This window comes from Chamaea fasciata, unplaced genomic scaffold (genome assembly GCF_029207755.1).
Source record: "Chamaea fasciata isolate MVZ Bird 193981 ecotype frontalis unplaced genomic scaffold, bChaFas1.0.hap1 SCAF_2, whole genome shotgun sequence".
Taxonomy (NCBI): Eukaryota; Metazoa; Chordata; class Aves; order Passeriformes; family Sylviidae; genus Chamaea; species Chamaea fasciata.
Genome location: NW_027094087.1, coordinates 25174651 through 25199972, shown reverse-complemented (window position 1 = coordinate 25199972; position 25322 = coordinate 25174651). Strand labels below are relative to the sequence as shown.

At 42.9% G+C, this 25322-nt stretch overlaps 1 protein-coding gene across 3 annotated transcripts; it reads left to right on the top strand.

Moving 5' to 3' along the window:
* Positions 1 to 934: 934 nt before the first annotated feature.
* CD58 (CD58 molecule) lies at positions 935 to 24058 on the top strand. Of its 3 annotated transcripts, XM_066175292.1 has the most exons (10): positions 935 to 1055; positions 10226 to 10519; positions 11159 to 11413; positions 13322 to 13420; positions 15753 to 15812; positions 15989 to 16045; positions 17540 to 17587; positions 19021 to 19092; positions 19549 to 19617; positions 21851 to 24058. In XM_066175292.1, exons 1-9 carry the CDS (start codon positions 1013 to 1015, stop codon positions 19611 to 19613), a joined length of 993 nt encoding a protein of 330 aa, XP_066031389.1. In that variant the 5' UTR covers positions 935 to 1012; the 3' UTR covers positions 19614 to 19617; positions 21851 to 24058. The 3 variants fall into 3 exon arrangements, with proteins under 3 accessions (XP_066031389.1, XP_066031391.1, XP_066031390.1); XM_066175294.1 differs by lacking the exon at positions 13322 to 13420; XM_066175293.1 differs by lacking the exon at positions 17540 to 17587 and having other exon boundaries at positions 21851 to 23959.
* Positions 24059 to 25322: the final 1264 nt, after the last annotated feature.

Below are 25322 nucleotides of genomic sequence, written 5' to 3'. Positions count from 1 at the left end.
TGGACTCTTCTCAGCCAGGGTATTGCACTGGGAATGGGATGCAGGCGAAGGAGGTTGAAGCATCCGCACAGCAACTCACTGCCATGAGAGGAAAGCTGACTCACAGCTGTCACAGGAGTATTTGTCAAGGTACCAAATTTTCAATAGCTGCTGAGTACTTATATTTTCCAAACTGTTGTGGAATTTTCCCTTTCTTCCTCAAAAACACTCAGTAGTGTCAAGAGGCCAGTCATTCATGAAACAGTCTAAGTGTGAGTTTTGTGAATGGACTGCTGGGCAGCTGGTGTCAAAGAAAACCCCTAGAAGTCAGAGTTGGTTTATCTTCTATTTTTTTTTTTCCTTTACTCACCACCCCCAGAGACATTGGGTGGAAGAGGAGAACATGGCCAGGCTTAGCCTTGAGCCCAGCCCTCAAAAGGAGATATTTCCAGGCGTCCCTCGAAGAGAATAGAGGACATTTTTGGGAGCATGAGTGTCAAACACCAGGCTCCAGGCAGTATTAGGAGCCAGAGGTGTCCCTGCCCATGGCAGAGGGGTTGGAACTGACCCAAACTATTCTGTGATCATTTTCTGCAGGGGTGAGCTGTGCGATGCCTGCTGAAATTCCTTCTTGACCTAACCTGAGCGGCTGCCACTCCACACGGAATTGATTTACTTTCAGCTTTTCCATTATCAGAGTTGATCCTCCCTGACGTAAGAGCAACACAACTTCTGTCGCCAGCACTTTTTGGAGCTGCGCCCCACGAACCACAAACCCCCTTGGCGGCACCACCTGGCACCCCGAGGCCCTGTACGGCACCCGACACCGCACAGGGCACGGGAGGAGGTCTCCGCGGCTGAACCCCCCTTTCCCCACCGTCCCGGAATCCCCAGAAGAAACGCGCACGGGGATTTCTCCGCGGAGGGAGCCGCCGGCCCTGCGGAGTGTCGGAATTGGACGCGGCAGGGCGGGGCTCGGCTCGGGCAGGGTCGGGTTTTGGTTTCTCTGCGAGCAGTGATCGCTTGGGCCGCGATGTGGCTGCAGGCTTCGCTCTTGTGCCTTACGCCGCTCCTGGGTAAGCTGTGAGTTCGCTGGGGACCCTTCCCGATTCCTTCGCTTTTCTCCCTCTCTCCCTTCCTCCCCCTCTCTCTCCGTGCCGCCCGGGGCAGCGGGAGCGGCGCACCCTCGGCCGCCTCTTCCCGGGCATTCGCACGGGCGCGTTCTGCTCCGGGGATCGGGGGGAGGCGGGCGCGGCAGGGAGTTCCGAGGTGCCCGGGGAGCTGCCCCAGCCGCCGCCGTCCCCTCGGGAGCCCAGCGGCAGTGGCTCCCTGCGCCGGGCGGGCGTTCTCGGCCGCTCGCTGCCCTGTCCCGGGCCTCCCTCCCGCACCTCAAACTAGAGTTACATATCTGCCATCTGCACGTTCAGGAGCTCCCCACCCTATTCTCGGCAGGTTCCTGTGCCCCGTTCGTTTCAAACTTGCCCTAACGGGAAGCTTGCGGTGGGGATGTGTGCGATTTTTGTGATAGCCGCGCACGGGGTGCTGAAGTTTACCCCGCGCTGCGCCACAAGGGCAGCCTCCTCCTTATATCGGTGTGCACCCTTTTCTTCCGGAACCTGAGGGGTTAAGAAAGTCAAGGAAACCAGCGTTCATTGGAGAAGTATTCTTGTCATCCTTAAACGTGAAAATGCTGTTTATTTTGTATTCTGTGTTCGTTCTTGCTCACGGGCAAAACGTCGAAGTTCTCAATCGTTTTGTGCTCGTTTGGGGTTTTCTTAGCAGTTGGGTTTGTTTGGTTTGATTTTTGTTGTTGTTGTTTGGTTGGTTAGTTTGGCTTTGTTGCTGTGGGGTTTTTTATTGTTGTTGGGATTTTGTGTGTGTTTTTTGTTGGTTTTGGTTTGGTTTGTGTTTTTTGGTAGAAGTAAATTATTACTGTTAACGGCTGTTGAAATACTAATGAAAGGACCTCTTAATCCAAATGCCACCGCTGTGCCTTAGGAGCATAATCCTTCCATGCAGAGCCTTTGCACTGAGCTGTGAACATGAGATGTATAAACAAAATTTGTTCATTTTTGAAATTGAAGATGGATGTACAAACTTTCTTGTTGTCATCAGAGTGAGCTGCTATTGCTAGATGGGCTGAAAAGCATGTAATCTGTGAAGAGCTTATCATTCCTCTAGACTTAGGGATTTCTTCTAGACTTTGGGTTTTGGGTTGGGGTGTTTTTTTTTTTTTTTTTTCCTGTGGGAGTTTCCAGAATGTGCCTAAAATAGGAGCTATTTTGTATCCCTCTGTTAAAAAAAGAACTTCTTTGCTGCTGAGTGTTCAGAGCAACTCCCTGTGATTTCCTCCCCATCCTATTTCAGAGGTCTTCAAGTTGCTTTATTTAATTGATATGGAGATATCCTGTTCTGTAAGAGAGCGTTGGGGGTCCAGGTGTGCATGGAGGACCAGCAGAGATGCCAGGACACTGCACACCTGGATGAGTCTGCCCACCTTAAGCTTTACCTACAATTTCTTCTACCACCTGCCATGCTTTTGCAGAGTTCTAAGTGAGGGTGACTAATGCAGGATTAACTGGGTGTCTTCTTTGTAACTTTTTCCGTGAGTCGACACACTTTGTTACCTTGCATTATGTAAGTTGGCATGCTGCTGCTATTCTGCACGTCTCAGTCCACCTGCTACAGACTCCAGTAGAAAAAAAAAAAAGATTCCAGGTTCCAAAGTGCATACAATTGAAAAGAAGAGGTGATGGTGCTTGGACCATTGGAGAGAGTAATTGTGGCTGCAAGCATCGCAGCATCGTCCTTTAATGGGAAATTTAGCTAGTTCTGTTGTCTTCTCTGTAAAACTTTGATTCTAAAGTGGTTGATTACGGGAGGAGATAGGGAATGCAAACACTTTACTGTTGTTCACTAAACCAAATAGGCATGGTTTCGCATCATGTTTTTGTTGGTATGCCTGCATTATTGCTGTTATGTGCGTGTTGACTACGTGTAAATATTTCATGTTAATTTTAACGAGGTAAAATAATCCATCATCTCTCCATGTGAAAATCAAGACCCTGAAAGTCAGACTGATCTGCCCAAGTGCATTAAGTAAATCAGGAGCAGTTCAACTTGGCATGCAGGTTCCTAGCCTTGCAAACACCTGTTCTAAACACCAGGATGCTGTTAGTGGATCCTCATCCTTTGTCAGCCTTCCCCTCCAGAATCCTTTCTCCATCCAAATCCAAAGCACTGCACTTATCCCAGTCACGTTGCTGAATGTCTGGAGTAGGGGAGAAGATGTCCTCCTTCATTCCCCTGTGGAAGCCAGAAGTTGCAATGTAGCTCTGGTGTCTTCAGAATTCCTGCTCACCACAAAGGGATTTCTGCTTTTCACAATGCCAAGTCAGTTTTTTATCTGATGAAACCTTAGACTTGTCAATTACAGCACAAAGCCCCACCTCAAGGCTATGGAAGGACTTTGATTTTAGACCTACCAAGAGCATGCTCCTTCAGTTGTTGGAAGTTCAAGACAAAACTCTGTTCAAATTTGGGATCCTGGATGTTGTATGTGGGTGGAAGGAAAGTCAGTGTGGTATCTGTGGCCTAGCTTGATGAAGCAACCCACACAGAGACCTTTGCGTCCTCCCTGTGGAGGAGGTGAATAAGCAATACCACACCAACAGGAGGATCACAGTGCAAGCCACTCCTGTGGGAACGCAGTTCTGTTGCACTGCAGATGGCAGCCAAACTTTTACTTGCTTTAGCTGCATCAGGATCCTGCCCCAAAAGCAGAGGGGATGTGGGAAGTAAGCTGGATATGTGAACTAGAGCACCTAGAAACATTCTGCATCCGTATTAAGGCTCATCTGAGAGCCACAGAACCCCTTCAGTGTTCTGAGCATCAACTCTTTTTTTATGCAGTGTTACTGCCTTTTAGTTCTTGCATATTTAGATGGATTCCTTAATGCCATTTTCATTGTATGTTTGCATTAATAGTTGCTTCCTTTCTCAATTTAACTTCTTTTAAAAAATTGAGTTAAACTGAGAAAACCTGGTTCACCTAAAAGCAGAAGTTGCCATCTCCAGTACTGAGCATAGACTGACAACCTGAGAGCTTATAAAAATAGTTTCTCTTTCAGACCGCTTCTGAGAGTGACCAGCATAGAAATCAAACTTCCCTCAATGTGGCTTCTTGTGTCTGTGTCGTTAGACATTTCAACAAGTTTGGGCTGGCTTTTTTTTTTATTATTTTAAAATTTCCTATCTTTTCTTTTTTTCTCTGTACACACAAATATATGCTCCTTTCTACATTTTTATTAATCAGAAACACACTGGAATTACTCAGTATTTCTTCTGTGTCTTTCCACTCTATGAGAGGTGTCATAGGAACTACACCATAAGGCATTGTGATGAATGTGGGAAAACCTGGACTCCTAACAAATTCAGGTTGTTTGTGGAATGTGGTTATTTTGTGTGTTGCTAATAGAAATGTCAAACACTATTTTAAATAGTATAAATGGATAAATCAATTATAAGCACTGTGAAGCTGTCACCTGCTTGTGTTGTCCTGTCCCGTTACTCTTGAATCTTCCTGAATAAAGAGAAAGTTATAAATTCTTCACAGAGGAAAAAAAAATTAACCAAACCTCTGTCCTCTGATTAAAAAGTCTTGATAAGGGCTGAGGTTGTTATGTCATATTAAAACCAAAATCAAACAATATTTTTGCCATTGCTATTTAACACTGCAGGATGAACACAGTGAAAAATTTTTCTGATAGTTTCTTGCCTTAATATAATTAATGGTCTTAGACTTTTGAAAGACAAGATGATTTCTGGATTCACAGAAATAAAGTGAGTGAGTGTGTTAAAGGTGTTCATAAAAAAACCAGGTGGGTTTAGGTTTGTTTATTTGGGTTTTTTTTTTTTTGTTTGTTTATTTTCGATTTTTTCCTTACTCATCCTCCTCTCTGTTTGAAGCCTCAGGAGACCCAATTGGCTGTGTTCAGGGTAGTGTGACTGTGGGCTGGCTGGGTGATACAGGGTTTGTAAGAGACAGAGGTTGTAATTTGGAGTCTGTTTAAGCTGGTGTTCCCACAGGTCGAGAACAGTTCCTGTCTATGGCATCAGTTTGTCCATCCTTTCTAAGTAGAACTGCAAAGATGATGTGGCTGAAAATGAACCTGATTGAAGGGAAGAGTTACTGAGACATTATTTTCTCAGTGCTGTTGTTCAAGGAGCCTTACATGAAGACCCTGCTTATACAGCATAGGAAGTGCTGCTGTCAGGATGCTGGGAATAAGTGACCAGAAGATTTGGAATCATAGAATGGTTTGGGTTGGAGGAGACCTTAATGATCATCCACTTCCAACCCTCTGCCATGGGCAGGAACACCTTCCACTAGACCAGATTGCTCAGAGCCCCATCCAGACTGGCCTTGAACACAGCCAGGGGTGGGGCATCCATTCTCCGGAAACCTGTTCCAGTGCCTCTGGGCTGCTTTCAAACTGCTGCTTTTTTCATAGTTCAGGGCAGGCTTAATTGCAAGTCAGTCCTGTCCCTAAACAAAGCCTAGAGACTGTAAATAATCAACTATCTGCAGGACACAATGATCCTCCATAATAGTTTACCACTGCTTAGAGTGGTGGTTCCCAGTCCTCTCGCTCCCTGTCCTGTTCCAGTGCCCAACCACCCTCAGGGTGAAGAACCTTTTTCTAATATCCAACCTAAACCTCCCCTGACACAACTTCAGGCCATTCCCTTGGGTCCTGTCACTGGTCACCACAGAGAAGAGATCACTGCCTGCCCTTCCTCTGTGCTCTTACCCTTGTTCTTCCTCATTTCCCTCACTTCTGCTCCATTCCATGTACAAGCACTGGTGTTCCCACAGTGAGTCACATCTGGGAATTACAGTCCTTCCTTCTGTGGTTTTTTGTTGTTGTTGTTGTTGTTTCTTTAGTTGGAGTGGGGTTGTGTGTCATGTACAGTCTGTCAGCAGATTGCACTGTCTGCGTGCCTATTTCACTGCAGTGATGGGCAGACAGAGAAAGGGAGAAGGAGGAATAAGTAAGTTATCCCCATGCTTTTGGTCACCAGCATAGTTTAAAAATGACTGGATAGCCTCTACACAGGAATGCTGCCTGTTGTTGGGCCCTTCGTAAGGGATATGACTGAAGGTATGGATTTTGCAGTGGGGAGGGACCCAGGCTTGTTGGTAGGTGCCACCCTTGGGTTCTGCCTTTGCTGATGTGTAGAGCTCTGTAGATGCAGCCCTGTATTGTCCAGGGGAGCAACACACACGTCTGAGAAGGTGCTGCAGTATGCAGGAGAACACCTCTGCTTTGGATGTTACATGTAGGATTTGCATTCATTCCTGCACAAATCTGATTTTATCTTGCAACAGCCTGGGCTGCTGCTACATCTTATTGTCATCTGTGTTCTCCCTCTCCGGGCTGTAGCTTTTGCCCATGCTTTTACACCATGGCTCTCAGTGCTTTCTTACTGGAGTTTAGGAAGTGGGTTGTGTGTGGCCTGTGGGGGAATTAAGAAAACAATGGTTGGTAAATATTCTCACAGTCCTTCTGGACTGAACACTGATTTCAGGTTTTTCTGCAGCTGGTGGTTTTGACGGTTAGGAAGGAACAGAATTGTCTGCTGGTTACAGTTGATGGGGGAATTCAGAATTTTAAAAAAGCTGAAGAGAGGGGTAGTTTGGAAGTTTCAAATAAAATAAAAGGAAAAAGAAAAACCTTCTCTTTAGAAAGCCCTACTCCTGAAGGAAATAGCTCCTCGCCATAAACTAATTAGGAAGGACTTTTCCCTCCAGTTTCAGCAGGTGGAATGTTAGTGTCTTAATGGTACTAGGAGAACCTAGCTGCTGCCTGTATAGACCTAATATATACCTCTGTGCATTTCAAATAGGTATTTGAGACAAAAAATATTCATGACCGCATTAAAAATAAAAAGGGCTTATCTTACAGATGTTCTCCAAAATAACTAGGCTTTATGTCAGCTCCAGGAAAAACAGTGAAGAAAGTCAAACCAGGTAGACAAATACAGTAATGAAGCATTTATTGCTGGTAAATTAAATATTAAGTTCTATTTAGTCTTCTGGAATATAGATACCTTTGGCATGCTAAAATGTTGAAAGAGAATTAGTCTGGGGAGTCTTAAAACTTGAGTACAGCACTGAGTTGTGTGGGTCTGGCTGCTGGAGAAGTGGGAGCAGAAGATGATGTTGACAAGGTGAGGTGGTGGGTTTGCAGAAGAGGCTTTGCCCACACAATGTTGGCTCCTCTTTACCTGTGCCACTTTCAGCATGTGATTTGATTGGAAGGAGAGAACACAAAGACTTGGCATAAGAAGGAGTTTGGAGTGGGTTTTAGGAGGTGCAGGAGCAGGAAATCTGATGGTTTCTGTAGAAGCTACTGGAGGCCTTCGCAGGGCACTATTTTGTTGTGTGAACTTCATCTTGGAATAAAAGGCTACAATAAGAAGAGAGGGAGAAAGCAGAGAAATGAAAGAAAAGGCACTTTTAGCTTTCCAAATAGAGTGTGAGAGAGAGTGTTTGGTTGTCATGTCTCCCTCTTTGCTCACCACTGTGAAAGGGGAAATATGTTTGTACATGTTTCCATATAAAATGAAGTAGAAAAGATGGGGAAGGGTTTCTTAGGAATTTAGAAAACATGATGACACATGCTTTTTCCAGAAGCTCAAAGATGTGTGGTTATGACCTTCTGCAATATTTCTGTATGATTTCTTTGAAAAAAGGAAGCTGATGTCACTGACTGGGAGGCTTCACATTTTCACTAGACCAGTGAAGCAGAGAAATAAAACCAGAGATTAGATGTTTTAAGGTGGGAGGGGATGGCTGTTATCCTTGAGGAATAACCTTTTCCTTGTCCTACTGCTGGACCTGCCAGCAAGAAGGGAGTGTCCTGAAGACCACAGTGCCTCCCTGTGCCATGTAGAACCCGTGGAGAGCAAATGTGGGTTTTTCTCAGCTCTGCTTTCCTTCAGTCTCTCTCATGGGCTTGAAGAAGCAACAATTTTGCTCTCATAACTCCAGCCTAGCACTTATGGTTAGCTGAAAGAAAGTAAAGACATGGAGCATTTACCTGGATCAACACCCAAATGTAGGAAGTTACAAATGGTTGGCTGAGCAATGGTGACTGTCCTTGCTCATGTTCTTAGTGCCCAGCAAACAGCTGCTGTCCTTGCTGAAGACTCTTGTCAATGGCCACTGTGGTTTGGCTTATGCTGATGTCAAGCCACCACAGCCTGGTTGTATCTGCGAGCCAAAGCTACCGAGAGGTAGAATTTCACAGTGGGAAGAGCAGGGAGTTTTTCTCCATGCTAGGAATACCACAGGTTCTTAGGCAGTGGGGGATGACTACTTGAGGAATATGAGCTCCTAGAAACTGTCTTTATGAAACAAAGGTCTCTAACAAGACTCCAGGCTTCATCAGATCAAAATGGCATTCCACCCTACCCAGCATCTTGCAGTCTCGTGATATCCAGACACAAAGTCTGGAGTTTCTGAGTTCTTTTTTCTTCTGGAAATCATTACTTGAGATAGGTGGAAAGAGATGCTCAAGTTAAATGCTTAAATCTGCCTGAACAGGGTAGAATACAAGGAAAGCAGGTAGGTTGTGTTGACAAGATGTGAGAGGTGATAGCTTACCCTGATTACTTCTACAATTCCTGTGCCTGAAAGAGGTGATCGTGTAAGTCCAGACAACAAGAAGTTACAAGTCCAGTGGCACGAGAAGAGTGCTTTCAAGAGTGCAAACAGATTGGATATTCCATAAAAAGTAAGGCATGGAGAAGACGTGTGTGCATTTCTCTGGCCAAGCACAAGGAAGTGCATTTTTATTGCTTGTGTTCGTTGTCCTGCGAGAGAAAGTCTGTGTTTCTGTGGTGTGGCAGAACAGCTGTCGAGCACTGTCTTTTGCCAGTGGGAAAGGAAGGCCAGCTGACCTTCTGTTTGTCAGGATATAGGAATTGGTGGGTCTTTAAACTGATCCCATTTAGGAATAAATAAAAAAAGATAAAACACAGAATACTAGCTGTTACTTGGAACCAGTTGGCTTGAGGAGTAGACATGTGAAATATTTGTTTCACCATGCATAGCTACTGTTTAAAGGGAAGTTTTACATGGTGCAGATTTGGAATCCTGCCTTAATATGAGACCTCATTTGTTTCTTAACCTTGCCCTTCCTTCAATGTACAAGTAAAATGTTACCAGCTACTGTGGACAAGAATCGATTCCTAAATGCAAGTGTCACTTGAACTCGATACCAAAGTGGTTTTGGCTCTGTTTCTGTCTGCCATGGCAGTGATCTTGCAATTGTTTTAGAGCCATTTGGAGCTATTTGGAAGTGGAAGGTGATTGCTGATGGTTTAAAGGTTGTGGTCCCTTCCCCATAGTAGGATTTTGTCTGTTAGATCAGTAAGGTTTGTTTTTGGTTTTTTTCCCTCACAAATGTAGCTGTTTTCAGTGAAAATTAGGGAAAATCTCTTATCTCTCTTCTGTTGTTTTTTGTTTTTTTTATTTATATTAAATGCCTGGGCATTTTTAGCGGAATGTAATTGACTCAAAACTGAGAGCAGTGAAAGTTTCTGAACAGCTTCATTCTTGCTGACAGCTCTGCCAGATCTCAGAGGATAGGATGCTGTTTCACATATATTGACTGTGAAATAAACTTGCTTAAGTGACATTTCAAGGGAAATCCCTAATACTCCCATGACTTCAGAGCAGGTGCTTTGAACTCAGTAGCAGTTTCGCATCAGAAGTGTGCATTTTACTAATGTGAATATTCATACTGGGAAAATTGCAGTTTATTTGATCAGCAGGAACTTCAGTCTGGGTGTTCTGCAACAAGATGCTGAAACAGATTTTGGTGGTGACAATTCTTCATTTAATATTTTTCACCAGATCATGGACAGGAGGCCTATTTCAAGTGAACAGAGGGAAAGTACTGAGGATAGAGGGGCTTAGGATAGGGAAGATCATTGGGGCAATTATTCTGCCTGGGACCAGAATGTGGAAACTGGATTTCTTTGCCATGCCTGTCACACAATTGTGCTGACAGCCTGGGTTTGTGTAATTCTTAACTGATGTGTACCTTAGTTTCAACTTTGTGATGTGCTTCTAACCTAAATTTGAAAGTATATGATATTGCATATGGCATTAGTCAAGCAGTGTTTTATAAAACAATTGCTGAAGTTACTTTTTCTTTTTTTCTCCCCCCTATAGCACACATCTACTGTGAGGACGTAGTTGGCCTTGTGGGAGAAAATTTTACTTTTCCAGTACAAATAGACCAAAAAATAGTGGAAATTGTCTGGAAGAAAAACAAGAATAAAGTGGCTGAATGGGAAGAACAAAGCATACCTACATATTTTGGTCCTCTCCGCCACAGGAGCGTACTTATGGAGAATGGATCCTTGACTATATTTAACCTGGAGAAGGGTGATGCTGGCCCATATGAGTTACAGTACCGGGTTTCTGTGGAAGATCACTACTTAGACTTTGTACTTGGTGTGTTAGGTAAGTACTGGAAGAACTGCATAAAGAATGTGAACCACTATTCACTTTAAAATGTCTAGAAAGGGCGTTGTATATTTGTAAGGAAACAGAGGGGATTGTTCATTGTCTTTTATTTTTAAGTTGCTTCGGCACTTTGAACAAGTATTCAAAGGTGGCATCTCACTTGTGTGCCCATCATTACTCACCTTGGGATGAGTTAGAGAACATGTGTAGATGGCACACTGCACTTTCAGGGAGAAAGCCAAACATTTTGAGCAAGCTGACTAGGTAATCCCAGGGATTATGTATCTGTTAAAGATATTCCTGCAGGCGTATTATACATGCCTGAATATCTGTGGCATCATCCTGTGCAGATCTACTCAGCCTCACTAGTAGTCTTTGGGAAATATATGTGACCAGTGTGTCTGTTAGTCCTATGAGCCATGAGGACTCTTGGGCTTGGCCAGGGAGAAGCACAAACAGGTGGTTTACAGGTCACTTTCAGAAACACATTTCTCTCTCATGCACGTGTGCACACACCCCCACACTTTTGTCCACAAAAAACTCTCCTGCTGTTTTTATTGCTCTACCCCTTGTCCTGTGCTGAAATTCTATATAGTTTATAACTAAAGTAATACAGAATGTTCTCTCTCCTTCTAGATTCCCTTCCAGAACCTAAAATCAGTTGCAATGCCAGCAATGGTGAACTTGTATTAAACTGTACAGCAGATTTCCTGGGGTCTCTGAATTATGCTTGGAAGCTGAGTAATGATCCACACAGTTACCCGAACCAGGTGCTTTCCATCCCTTTGAAGACTGTTGATACTACCACCAAAGCTACATGTACCATTAAATTTTCACAAACAGAAAGGAGCTCTGAAATCTCTTTGATTCAATGCCTTCCAGGAGAAAAAGGTAATAAATGTGTCATGTTGCAAACACAGGTCTGAGAGGCTTGTTTGGGAAACAGCATGGCCTTTGTAAGATTTCTCCTGACTTCCCAGGAGGTTGAATTTAAAGAGTAAACAGCATCAGAAGTTATTTGTCTGCTAAAAGTGTGTGTAAAGTATGAGGATGACAGTTTGATCCCTCTGGAAAAATACTTTTTGCAGGGATCTCCACAGAATAAAACCTTTAGCTGTGACTTGATTGAGTAATAATAAAGATTAGAAGGTCTTAGAAGATCTTTGCTGAACCTTCTGGCCTTCCATAATTAATGCTAACAACTTGTCCTTTTGTACTGCTCTCCATGAATTGGAGTGAAACTATTCAGCCATTCCAAGTGAGTCATCTAGCAGCCATAAGATAAAATATTTTCTCATCTAGCATGTGCATGAGTCAATGAGCATAGTTTCCTCCTCCTTCATAGTGAGGTATAAAAAAGAAAAGGGAGTTTTCCTCCTGTTGCTTATTGCTTTGGGGCAACCTTTAGCTTGAGTCTTGCATTTTTAGGATTTTTTTTAACATGGAGTGAGAATATGTTTGGAACCATCTGGTTTGTAGGGTGCATAAGGCAGTCCTTAACTGACAAAATTTCTCATTTCTGTGCAAAAGTAATTGTCATGCTTTACTAGTATAGAATTCTTCCTTTACTGGAGAAACTTGTTAGAAATGAGGCATGTGGTGGGTTGACCTTGGCTGGCTGCCAGGTGCCCTTCAGGATGATCTGTCACTCCCTCTCTTCTGTGGGGCAGGAAGGAGAAAATATGACAAAAGCCTCATGGGTTGAGGTAAGGGCAGAGAGAGGTCATTCAGGCATTACTGTCAAAGGCAAAACAGACTTGACTTTGGGAAAATGAGTTTAATTAATTGCAAATCAAAATTAGAGCAGGATAATGAGAAAAAAGAGCAAATCTAAAACACCTCCCTGAAACCCCTCCTTTCTTCCCAGACTGAGCTTCGCTCCAGATATCATTACCTAGTCTCCTTGGGCAGTGCAGGGGGATGGGGAATGGAGCTTGCAGCCAGGTCATTGCTGACTTCCTCCTCAGGGCCAGGACTCCTCACACTCTTCCCTGAACCAGTGTGGGGTCCCTCCCACGAGACAGCTTCCGTGAACTTCTCCAATATGAGTCCTTCCCACAGGTGAAAGTTCTTCATGAAGTGCTCCAGTGCAGGTTCCCCATGGGGTCTCAAGTCCTGCCAGCAAACCTGCTCCAGCGTGGGCTCCTCTCTCCAGGGGCCACAGGCCCTGCCAGGAGGCTGCCCCGGTGTGGGCTTCCCATGGAGTCACAGCCTCCTTCAGGCATCCACCTGTTCTGATGTGGGGTCCTCCATGGGCTGCAAGGGAATCTCTGCTCCAGCAGCTGCACCTCCTTCTGCACTGGCCTTGGTGTCTGTTGGGCAGATTCTCTCACATATTGTCACTCCCCTCTCACCCTTGCTGTCGTTGTCCAGCAGTTTTTACCCTTTATCCCAGAGACACTACCACAGTCACTGATGGGCTCTGCTGACATGGAGGCAGCTTCTGGCATCTTCTCACAGAAAGCATCAAAACCTTGCAGTGCAAAGCCGATACGAGATACTCGCTGAAATTTCATTTGTTTGAAATCTGGCTCAGCCTTTCATAGGCCAAGAACTAGAATAGCCATTGCCTTTCAAGTGGTGATGTACCTTCACTGGAATTAGGTACTTAACATATAACTGTCCTGGAGATGGCTTAGGGTTTTGCTAATAACTGGCTCTGGTGCATAAATTTATTGAGGTTACTTTTTAAAAAATAGCTATAAAATGTATTTGGGGCTGTATCTCTACTGATCTGGTGTATCATACAGTTGCTTTTTAACTAACCAGTCTTTGTTTTTTAATTTTTTTTTTTTAAAGGAGACAGTCCTTCCAAACGGAACAGGGGGGGTCTTATTGGAGCCCTTATTGCAACTGTTGTCCTAGTAGGAATCCCACTAGCATTCCTGCTCAGGAAATGTATGTATAACACTTCCTAACTGAGCTTTATGTGCTTCCAGATTATACTCATCTAAGGTTCTGTAGAATGTATGAAAATTTCTGACCATCAAGTGTTTTGTAAAAACAGTAGAAGATACAAGTCCAATTTAGGACTAAATGAATTTTAGGACAAAAAGTGAATAGATTTGAAGGAAATAATGTACTGAACTTTTTGCATTCTGACACTGGGCTCTGAGTCCTGGGAAACAGTGCAGTTTGCATTTGCATAGTTTTCCTTCAGACTGGGTGTTTGATTTACAGTGTGTTTCTACTTACCAAGTATTTGTAGTCTCTCCCATTCCTACCTGAGTGTTTTTTTCACAGCCTTTTTGAGAACATTATAAAGCTGCCCTGAAGATGCCCTGGAGATCACATTTACTGTTGGGACAGGCTTATACCAGATCTGAATATCATATGCTGAGTCTAATCTGACAGCTCAGTGTGGTCAACTGATAAATGGCACCTTCTGTGCCTCCTGGCAGCCTGTATTGCCATCATCTTGGAGTTCTGTATTTGTTTCTCAATCCATCCCTACACTGAATTCAAGGATCTTTTTTTGTAAATGTGACAGTTTAATCAGAAATAGTAATTATAGGCTATCACTGTGTATCTTTTTCTGCCACATTTTTGGATTTCTGTGTTAAATTGTCTTCTGATTTGAAATAGATGGGCACACCATCTTTTCTTTTTGTGTTGGAGAGGGTCCCAAACAGGACTCATCCTTTGCATGCTCTGTATGGAAGATTCATGTTGACTTCCAGATGGGGCCACCACTTGGAGGTGGCTGCAGGGTGAAGAGTACTGGATGCATCTCGCATCTGGGAAGGAATAATTGATGATATTCTCATCAAGACATAAATAGATATATAATGCATGCGGACCTTTTGCTTTCCTGTTTATTGTCCATTTAGTTTCTGTTGGTGTGGAATCATCAAATAAACTAGATGGGAAGACATCTCTGGAACTTTAATCTCCAACTTGCTGCTTAAAGCACAACCAACTTCAAAGCTAGCTCAGGCTGCTTAAGGCATTGTCCAGTCAAACTTTGAATAGTTCCAAGGGTGGGAATTTCCCAGCCTCTTTCAGCACATGCTTAAGTGCTGAAACACTCTTGTAGTGAAGGATATTCTCCTTATTTCTGTTGGGGGTTGCCCTTTGGCAACTGGTAGCCATTGCCTCCTGGTTTTCTGTTCTGTACTCCTGAGAAGGGCTTCCTTTGTTTTCTGTAGTTAGTTGTAGACTGCAGTTACCTATCATCTTCTTGTCCTTCTTGAGGCTGAACAACCCAATTCTCTCAGCACCTCCTTGCACAGCTCCTGCCCCTAGACATCTTGGTGGACATTTGTTGGACTAACTTCAGAAAGATGGTGTTTTTACATTAACTGGGAGACTAAAACTAGAGAGAGCACTCCACGTGTGGTGTCCCAAATATTGAACAGAGAGGAGGAATTATTTGTGTTGATGGGCTGACTTCACTTCTGCTAACACAGCCCAGTATTTGGAAGCCTTCTACTACAAGAGCACATTTTTCTGTGTAATGTTGAGCTTGTTCATGCTTTCAGGTTCCTTCCTGCAGAGCTGTTTCCTAGCCAGTCAGAGCCCAGCCTGTAGTGGTCCATGGGGTGTCTTAAGAGATTCAGGACTTTGTATGCCTTTGAATATCACATCTTTTCTGCCAGCATGTTTTTCCAGGTTGTTGAAGTCAGTTTGAGTGGCAACCCTGCTTTCCAGCATGTCCCCTACTCTCCCCAGTTTGATGTCATCTGCAAACTTTCTCAAAGTGTCTTCTGTGTCCTCATTCATGTTGGTGATGTAAAACAACACTGCTCTTGGTGTTAACACACAAAGAATGTCATTCAAAACTGACCATCAGTTAGAATCAAAACAATTCAGTTACTTCCCTTGAAACAATGCGGGTTTGAACATGCAAGAAAACAAACCTGTTATACCTTGGTAGGATAAGCATTGCACAGTATAATCAAGCAGCAGAAGTTGGCCGTTTTAAGTACAAGACATATAGTCAGAATTTGTTAAGCTCCACCTTAGATTTGATTAGATGTATTCTGACTTGCTGTCTCAGGAGACCCATTCTGTTGATCTCTCACTGACTGTCTTTCCCTCAAAACAGTATTTCATTCTTTGTTCTTCCTCCAGATCAAGTATTCAGTTGCATGTTCTCAGTGAAGTGTATTTTTTTGGTTTAGGGGTTGGAGAGGGGGATGGAATGGATGGAGGCTGTCAACAAGTTTCCAAAGGCACAAAACTTTATTTCTGAGTAGTTTCTCCACATATTCTATTTGTTTTTGTGCAGGTATAATTAGGTGTGGAGCAGGAACGGCTGCTCAGAGTAACAGTCCAGGGAATGGCACAGGTAAGAGAGTGTCACAAATGTGTGCAAATCAGACTGGTGCTTGGTCTGGGCTTGCCAGTTTTTATTGTGTGTCAGTGTACTCTTTCATTGGAGAGGTAATAGAGCAAGTTTTCTTTGAGTGTAGTTATTTTTTCCAGGTCGTTAATACATACTTTCTAAAACAAATTTCTTTATAGGAGAACAAGAACAGCTTTTCCCTGGGAGCAGCCAACAGCAGCCTAACTCAGAGGGAGGTAAGAAACCTGTATTGGGATACTAATGTTTCTAAACACCTGCTCTTGGTTGGAGCAGGGAGTCTGATTTCCTCTTTCCTTTTTTGCAGGGTCTGAGTTTTTGAATTGGTTTTCAAAGTGTGCACGTGCAGACTCAAAATCTCAGCTGAGGTCCAATATTGGATGATTATAGGGACCTGCACCTAGTGAATGTGTTAGTGGGGCTGGCAAAGTTACTGACAGTGAATGGCCTGAGATTTTGCTGGTCAACAGCTGTCTTTGGAGGTTAATTACCTTTCTAGCATTGGAGAATTGGGGCTGGCCTCAGGATGAGGGCTGGGAAAGTGCACACTGTAGGGCAATCTTTCATTCCTCTCTTCCTGTCCAGATCCCTGCCTGGGCTTCTGCTGTCCATTCTAATCTGCATTGAGGTTTTTTTGGGTTTTTGGGGCTTTTTGTTTCTTTGGTTGTGGATTGTTTGTTTTGTTTTTTCTTAGTGTTTTGTTGGAGTGCTTTTGGGTTTTTTTACTTCCTTAATTTGCAGCAAGATTGCGCTGTTTTCTGGCTTCTTGTGTGTTGAGGTGTGGAAATCACTCTATATAGTGATCAGCTAAGGAAGGGGACAACTCCTTTAGTCTGTGCCCCTTTCATAAGGGTGAATTTGGATATCATGTTCTTTAACATATATGGGTTTTGTTGCCAGGACTGTGGTCTGTTTTAAGGAACCAAACAAAATTAACCCCCAAGGCAGTCAAGCAGACTGAGGAGAGCAGGGGAAGATTCTTAAAAAACGTTTTGTTACCAGACCAAACAGTGCTTCAGTGGGGAATGGCCAAAGCTCCTGCCATCAGGTGGCAGGCTCAGTGCCCTCCTGGAGTGTTCTGGTGTTGAGCTCACAGTGCCTTCATGTGGGGTGCTCAGTCTGGTACCTTACATTTGTTAAAACTGTGGCTCTAGCCCGTGGTTCAGAGACTGCTGAAGTCGAGACTGTGGATGAATCTGAAAGTGAGAAAAGGAGAGGGATGGGTAGGAAAAAAACCCCAGTAACCCCCCACCAAAGCCCTCATTTTGGTACTGCACTTAAATCTGCTTTAGGATTTTTCTAGTCAAGATTCTTTGAGGTCTCTAAAGAGGAAGGATTTAAAGTTACAGTGTCAGTGCATCACAAAGATGAAGTAGAAAAAGTAGATGCAGATTCTCTTCTCAGCTATCTCTGGCTTTTTATGACAGATCTGTGCAGCTTTACCAATAGATCTACATCAGCAAGACTTTTGTGAAGTTGTAGGCATAAATATAAACAGTGTTGGTCGTGGTCTAGGACCTTAAGTGGTTGCTGGAGGGAAGTTGAAGTTGAAATTAATTGTGAGTCCTTGAAGTGGCATAACATAATGGTTCTCAGGAATATCTGTTAAAAGTGTTACAATGAAGTTGTCACTTTAAGGCTGAGTTGCATGTTTTGCAGACTGTTGTGCTACCTTTATACACATTTCTGGAAAAGGATTTCTGTTTTCTTAGTTGGATGTTCACACACTGTTCACTGTGAGGATGAAGAGCCTGAATCAGGTAACAAGTGAGATAGAGCCCTAAACCAGAGGAACATGAAGGGGAAAAGTGATTTTGCACATGGCCTTTTATAGTCCAAGCCACATTAGTGTGTCCTCAGTATAGAGTTTACCATTCCCATTTTGGCCTTGAAGATCCTGTTGCCTTAGGAACAGTAAATGTTCATGGGTAGATCACTAGAAGACAAATCAGAAAGACCTGGAGGCTGTGTTTGGTAAACAGCACAGAGCAAACACTTTCTTGGGGCTTCACTTTCCCTCTTGATATGATGAGAATGATGCTGCTTTTGCTGGGTTTGCAAACCATTTTAGCATCTGTGGGTGGGAAAAAGAACTAAGCATGGAGGAAAGATAAGAGCCTCAGCACACCAATTTAGAGATGGGATGCTTAACCAGCATGCAGAATTTGTGTTTGGGAGATACTTCATCCAGAAATGTGCTTCTCTAAGGAATGAAACCTGCTGTGTCTTCCATTTGCTTTATGCTTCAGGAAAGTCTTGACTAGACTTCATCAGGCAGTTAAGCAAAGCTCCAGTTTTGTTTTCTTAGTCCAGTCAAGGAAGTTCTGGGACCTGTATTTTTTCTAGAAGTTCCTTTAATTCCAAAGGCTAGTGAAATTGAACATTATTGTTCAACTCAAGAAAAAATGTCAGTTTTTTCCCCAGTCTGTTGCACTAGTGATTCATTCACTCACTACCTCTTCCAGCATTTGCCACAAGTGGCTGATAATAAAGAGGTGGAAAAGGCAGAAGTCTTTTCTATAAAGGAAAAAATTACCAATGATGACAGTAAGGAAAAGGAAACTCAGAAAAATTCAGAAGCCCCTGGGGTTTGCTGCTTATTCTTCCTGCATGTATTGTAATGGGTATAGAACAGCTTTCTTTCATTTGAAGAAATAGGGATTGTGTAGCTGATGGTGAAGATGGGGTGCACTGTGAGATTGTGTTATCACTTGTGTAACAATTTCCATATAGATAGACATGGGTAAAGGAAAAGGAGGCTTATTTTATGCCTGTCTTAAAGTAGAAAGGAGGGAAAACACACAGTTCAGGAAAGAGGAATCAGGTCCATAGATAAAGGTTGTCCGTTTGGACCCGAGATGCAGAAAATGAAATCCTTTATTTTGTTGCAGAATAGAATGGGAACATCAGGAAGGGGAGTCAGTGAACCTCTGCGCACTGCAGCCAGCAGCACCTGGGGAACAGGCAGTCACTGCTCTGTGGATGGGAAACAGTAGGCAAGGCTATGATGTTCTCTGAAATGTTGTACAAAGCAATTTCAAGTAGGGCTTTTGCTGCTAGCACAGCAGTACTTGCAGAGGAGAAGGTGTGCTCTGAGCCCTGGGCTGCACAGAGCAGTGCCTGTGCTGGGGAGGGGCAGAAGCAACGGAGTGTGCTCATGAGGGACTGCATTTGTTCTCTGATCTCTTTTCAGACAGAGCACTGAATGAGGACGACAGTGCCCTGAAAGACAAGCAGATAGTAAAGAATGGTGTAAATCAGGAAGGTAAGTGCCTGCTCTGTGGAGCAGTCAGTGCTACTGATCCAGTCGGCAAACTGGCTGTGATCCCTTCATAGAGTCATAGAATCTGGTGAGTTGGAAGGGATACCTCAGGATCGACTCCAACCCCTGGCCCTGCAGATAACACCCCAATAATCACACCATATTCCTGAGAGTGTTGTTCAAATGCCTCTTGAACTCTGTCAGACTTGGTGCTGTGACCACTTTCCCGGGGAGTGGTGGTGTGTGAGGGATTGTGAAGACAGTGCAGAGTCAGGAATGGAGGAGAGAAGGGGGGAGTTGGATGGCGATCCCATGGGAGTGGGGCATGTTGGTCAGCATTACTATTGTTGCCAAACAAATGTCCCAAATCTCAATCAGATTATTCTTGATCCATCTGGGGCAGAGAGGCAGAGTGTTGTGAGGTCCAGGATTGTTTGAGTATTGCCTTTGTCCTTGCAGAAGTGACCCAGGATGCAGAAGGTGAAAATGGGGAACATCTAAACAACTCTTCCAGCTGCAGTTAAGAAGGTATGTGAGGGTGAAGCTTTCTGTCTTGGGAGAGTGTGCTGACTGACACACAGGGTGACTGTGAATAATTTTCCTTTCTTGGAAAAAAAAAATTAAAAGTGTCATTTTGTCTGTCATACAGTCCTTACTTGAGTGATGTAACTGTGGTTACATCTCATGCTAGTATCTGCTTTTTGTATTGTAGGTGAGTGGTCACCAAACTGTTTGGGATTGTCTACCACATCAGTAAAATACTTTGAACACGCACACCCCATTCATGTACATTTATAAGTTATATATAATCATTACCATACTGATGTATTACATACATTATAAAACCTGCATGAAATAAAATTTAAGATATTATAATGATGAAGTAAATAATATTTTTATTTTTTAAGTTTTGTTACTGGTGCAAAAATACTTTTTTCCTGCACCGCAATGGATTGCCTTGTGCACACCTACTTTGGAGTCTGCTGGTGCAGATAATCCATTTAAACATTCTCAAAATGCACAGCAGTGTGAAAGCAAGTGACACCTTACTGCTGCAGAATTTTTTGTTCTGCCAAATTTGATACTTCTGTTGAGTTACCAGCCAAGCAATCACATCTATAAATTCTGGTATTTGCTGAAGATAGTGTTGAAAAGAGGGGTGAAAAAATCTCTGAATGTGAGGAAACATGGATGAATGGGAGGGTGGGAGGGAGGCAGGACTGAGTATAAAAATCCTGACTCTACGATGGAGACAAAACTGCAGATGAGCCCCTCATGAAACCAGGAAGCAGACTTGGAACAGGCTGTGTAGCCACAGAGGAAGGTGTGGTGTGTTGTAATAACTGAGTCAGATCCTGTTAGTTAACAATGAGTAATACTGAAAGCCAAATGAAGTCAAACTCAGTGTATTTTTCCTGGTCCAAATGAGGTACTGCTTTGCCGGACTAAACTGTGCTTCTGCATCACCCTTAATGGTTTAGCAGCTGAAACAGGTCTGTTATGTCATGCTGAGGTACCAGATGCAGCTGTGCTTGCTTTGGTGCTGTTTGCAAACCATGTGAGAACTGAACATTTTGTATGTTTTGGAGGTGGGTATGAAACCTGATGCTTATCCCTGAAGCTGTAAAGTAACAGAACCCTATTTCATATTCAGACCCTCTCACTGCACAGACAAGAGAAAATAGCACACAAACACACACACACACACACACACACACACACACGACTGGCTTTTTGATCGTGCTCTTTACTATCATCACTAAGATAAAGCAGTATCCTTTTGGATATCCTGCTTGGATTTTAAACACACAACTCATAAAAATACTTCAGGCCTATCCAGGGACTTTGTGAGAGCCAGACTAAGGACAACTTTCTTTTTCTCATTGTCTACAGAGTTGAGTACCATGTATCACCATATGCTGCTCTCCTAGGCTATCTCCTGACATCCTAGGTTGGAGTGATGTTGAGCTAGAGATTAGTGGAAGGGATGGGTAGTGCTATCAAAATGGGAGCAAAGACCAAAGAGCATGGTGCCCTGGCACATCCAGGTGGCTCCCCTTATGGAATTGCTATGTGTACAACAAGATGGAAACACCCATGTAAGTGGGCTTGTGTGTACCTTGTTGGAAATCTGCCTGGTTAGAGGCTGTTGCATGTTGCATGTCATGAGTTAGGCTAGGCTTGTAGTCTTGAACTTCCTGCACTGTAACTTCCCTCTGCCTTCGGTCTCCTGGCTTGTCAAATAAGAGCTGTATTGTCAATCCTCAAAACAGAAAACTCCAAAAGCACCTGGCATTATTGTGTGGAAGAAACACAGCAGCAGCAGTGGCAGCAGCAACACATGCACGTGTGATGCACAGCTGGTATTTAGATTATAGACATAAAACATTTGAATAGAAGTGGTGTCTTAATTGTTTGATTATGTGATCCAAAGTCATGGAGGCAGAATAACTTCACAGGTTACCAGCTGCTAAACAGGTGGCTGGGAGTAAGTAATAAATGTTCTAAACCTGGCCCGGTTGCAGAGGAATGTGCCTAATCATAAACAGATAATTTGGGTAAAATGTTTAGTGGCTATGAGATACCAGTGGTCATGTACCTGCTCTAACTGTATTGTTAAGAGTCATGTGACAGTGTCTTGGTGCATCTTCCCAACACCTCATTAGTATTTAAAGCTTCCAGTATTCTCATGTAGCTAGTTCAATTTCCAGAAGAAAAGAGAGTAATTTACCTGTGTGCTTTTCTTATTCTTTTGTTTCAGATCTTAAAGCATAGGCAAATAATTGCTTTGTTGCCCGAACAAATATGAAAGTGAAGCAGTAGAATTCAGTGATGAAGAAGGTGCTACCTATTCTCTTGAAGGGCTTCCACAAGCAATGAAGTTGTCAGAGATTGATCAAGAAGAACTTTGAAGACAGGCTTAACTGTTTCTGGTGCCTATTTTTCTTTCCTCAGGAAAGACAGCCTCCTTTTCTAGTGCTACCATGTGAAGACAAATAGGCCAACTCATGGACAAAATCTTTTGAATTGTTTTGTATGTGGTTTTAACAAATGGTGCTCTACTAACACACTAGAACCTCTTTGTAGTTGATACTTAGAAATTTACAAAGTTTTATATATTGCATGAGTGTGATCAAATCAAATCCTGATCAGCTTTCTATGCACTTTTTTATGAGTGCCTTTTTACAATCAGAAAAAAACTTCATCCTTCAGCAGGCCCAGATGGGTGGAAGTTTGCATTTTCTAGTCGTGGTTCTACACAATGCTATGTCCTAGAGTTGGCAGATGCCTGGCAAACTGATCATCTCCTGACAGTGGTTAATTCTGTCATAAAACTTCGTTTCAGCTTGATGTTGCACTGTAACTTGCTATTAACAGCAGGTTTGGGCTTTTCCTAAAGCTTTGTATATTTTTTTAACTTTTAGGACTTTTCTTTTTAAACCTTAGCTCTTCACATTTTTCTAAGAATGCCAGCTCACTTCTACTCGTTTCTGGGAAATAATACTATGTTTTTAAGTTGCTTGATACTAGGACAAAAACTTGAAAACTGAGGTCTTGTTTATAATGAAGCTCAAAAAGAATCAAAAAGAAAAACACTGTGCATTAATATTTTCAGAACATCAAGGTATGGAGTGTTTTTCATTATGTTTACATGCTGATTGTTCATGAAAGTTGAAAGACAATTTAGTTCATTTTGAACTTGTTTTGTGTAAAGAATCATGAAGGTTTGACACTGGTAACCAAAGATAAGAGGCTTCAGCTTTCCCGTTGTTTCAGCTTATGCCCTTTCTACTCCACAATTTCTTCTGCTACTTGCAGCTGTACTGCAAAAGTGTACAGCTTGCACACTGTACAGTGTACAAAAGTTTCAAATTCACTTCTGGTAGCACTTGACTTTTTACCTCTACTGCTATTTGTAAATATTTATAATTTATTAAAAAAAACCCCTCAGGATGTAAAAAACTTTGCCATGTCTTTTTGTAATATATACATGCAACTTTTATTTAACCTTCAAAGTTACTAACTGATCCCTAAAATAATCTTAACCCAAAGTGATGTATTTTATATGGGTTTTTTGTTTGTTTGTTTGTTGTTTTGGGGGGGTGGATTGTGGGTCAGTATTGCTGACCCAAGTGTCCTTCTCCGTTCCACTTCCAATGAAATTACCAGGATAATGCTGTCTGCTTCTCAATGACTATTTAACAAGTCTTCACACAGAGATATCCTTTGTCATGGTCATTGTGGTAAAAGTAAACCTGTAGCTTGTTTGCCTGCTTGGACAAAGTCTTATTTTCTGTTATTAATGTGAGAAATAATAGTAAAAAAAAAGATTGGTGGAACTGGCTGAAATTGCTCTCAGAAACTATACCACTTTGTATAATGGTCTCCATTCATCCCATGCAATTTAATACAAAACAACACAGAGAGGTCTCATGAAGTATGGTTTTGAGAATTCTTTTAACATCTGGTATAACTGACATTGTTTCCAAAGCAAGAAGCAACAGCTTTCAAAAATAGTAAGCAGTTGTGGTTTATTCACCGCAGTTGCTGGAAGTCCTCAAAATAGTTTGTGGAATTTTGGAGCTTGGTTAGAAATAAAAAAACACATTTGCATGGCTGACTGACATAAGAGCAAGAACTACAGACTTCACAGTCTCTCAAAGGCTTTCACCTTTTTACTTTGCACAGTTTCTTCTGTGCATGAGAAATTTCTGGTAGAAATTTTGAAATTTCAGTTTTCAAAGCAACAGTGAAGCTCTTTTTTATTGGTATTGTTGTTTCTTTGGGTTTTATGAGGGGTGGATTTTGGGGTTTTTTCCTATAAGGATGTGAAGTCAAACATTTGAGAGAATAAATTCACCTGACTTCCTGCTGGTTTTGGTGACAGTATTTGCAGTGCCATTCCCTACGTCCTTCTCTTCAAATGCCTCCTCAGTAACTAAAGAATAAACTTCTTTTTCTGTGAAAAGCTTGTGTCCAGTCTTTGCAATGAGAGGAAAAATAGGGTGTTTTCAGTAGCAGAGAGTAGAAGCTCGCTCGAAATGCAGTTATTTTTGACCTGTGAACAACTTGAATTCAGGAAATGCTGACTGTATTCCAGGAAATGAGGCTGCCCTCCAACATCCCTGGTGCTGGTGGTAGGAACTGTTTTTGCTAGTAAGCAAACTTCAGTGAGTAGAAGCTGCTGCTAAGTACTTGTGCTCAAAAGACACAGCCTGGTTGATTCCTTGGTCCTGATTCTCCTTGCTTTATACTAGCTTTAATTTATGAAAGCAGTGCCTATGGGAGGTGTTGCTCCTAATTAATCCCAGAATAAATGAGATCAGAGCTTGATATCTGCTGTAGAGCTGACAATGTGGATTTTGGTCACCAAACTCAACCCATAGTTGTGCAGGCAGCTTTGTGTGCTGCTGACAGGCCCAGCTTTCGGTTTGCAAACACACTGTGCTGAATCTCCCTGTGCAGGTTGAAGAGTTGTGTCTTCCACGCATTAGTGTTGGCTGGGCAATTGTTGGGAACAATCTCTAACAGATTTCAGTGTGAAAGCAGTCCTGTGAGTTGAGACAGCTTTCATCAGTTCCTAAGAGGCACTTCATGTGGGGCTACACAAGCAGAAGTGAGAGGATTGGCTTCCAGGAGCAGGACTGCAAAAAAAGCTTGGGACAGCAGGAACACCAGCCGGCAGCATGGGTCTGTGCCTTAAAACCAGGGACTGATTATGCCTGGCAGACTGCAAGGAGGTGACACACCCCCTGTGTGCATCCTGCTGCTGGAACACAGGTTTGTAATCCTCAACAAGCAGCAGCAGCATAATTCAGGGACACCCAAAGCAAAAGGGCGAACTGAGTGGGTCTGCTCGACCACCTCTGGGTGCAGTTAAGACTGTGGGGTAGGTACAAGGACATCAAACATTTCTAGGGACCTTAATGAGCACGTAGCAAAATTCTGAGGAAACTTTGCCCTAGGGAATTTGCCGGAGGAACTTTGCCCTCAAGGGAATTTTTCTCCTTAAAGGTGGTGAGTGGGGATGATTGTGGGGCATCATGTCGGCCAGTGTGGCTTAACAAGTGCAGTCTGGGAGAAATCAGTGTATCCTGTGCTCAAAGACACATTTAAGTTTCTAATCTGTGAAGTTTTATATGACTCAAATATAAAACTCGGGTAAAATGCAGCTGCTTCTCCATCCCTGTTGGATATCTGAGGATAGGCTTGAGGGTCACAAAACTTAGCAA

Excerpts from the sequence above, each read along its gene's own strand:
- CD58 (XM_066175292.1), top strand. The coding sequence starts at position 1,013 with ATGTGGCTGCAGGCTTCGCTCTTGTGCCTTACGCCGCTCCTGG. Across the intron at positions 17,588-19,020 it reads GGATGAAGAGCCTGAATCAG|ACAGAGCACTGAATGAGGAC; the intron begins GTAACAAGTGAG and ends ATCTCTTTTCAG. Across the intron at positions 19,093-19,548 it reads GAATGGTGTAAATCAGGAAG|AAGTGACCCAGGATGCAGAA; the intron begins GTAAGTGCCTGC and ends TTGTCCTTGCAG.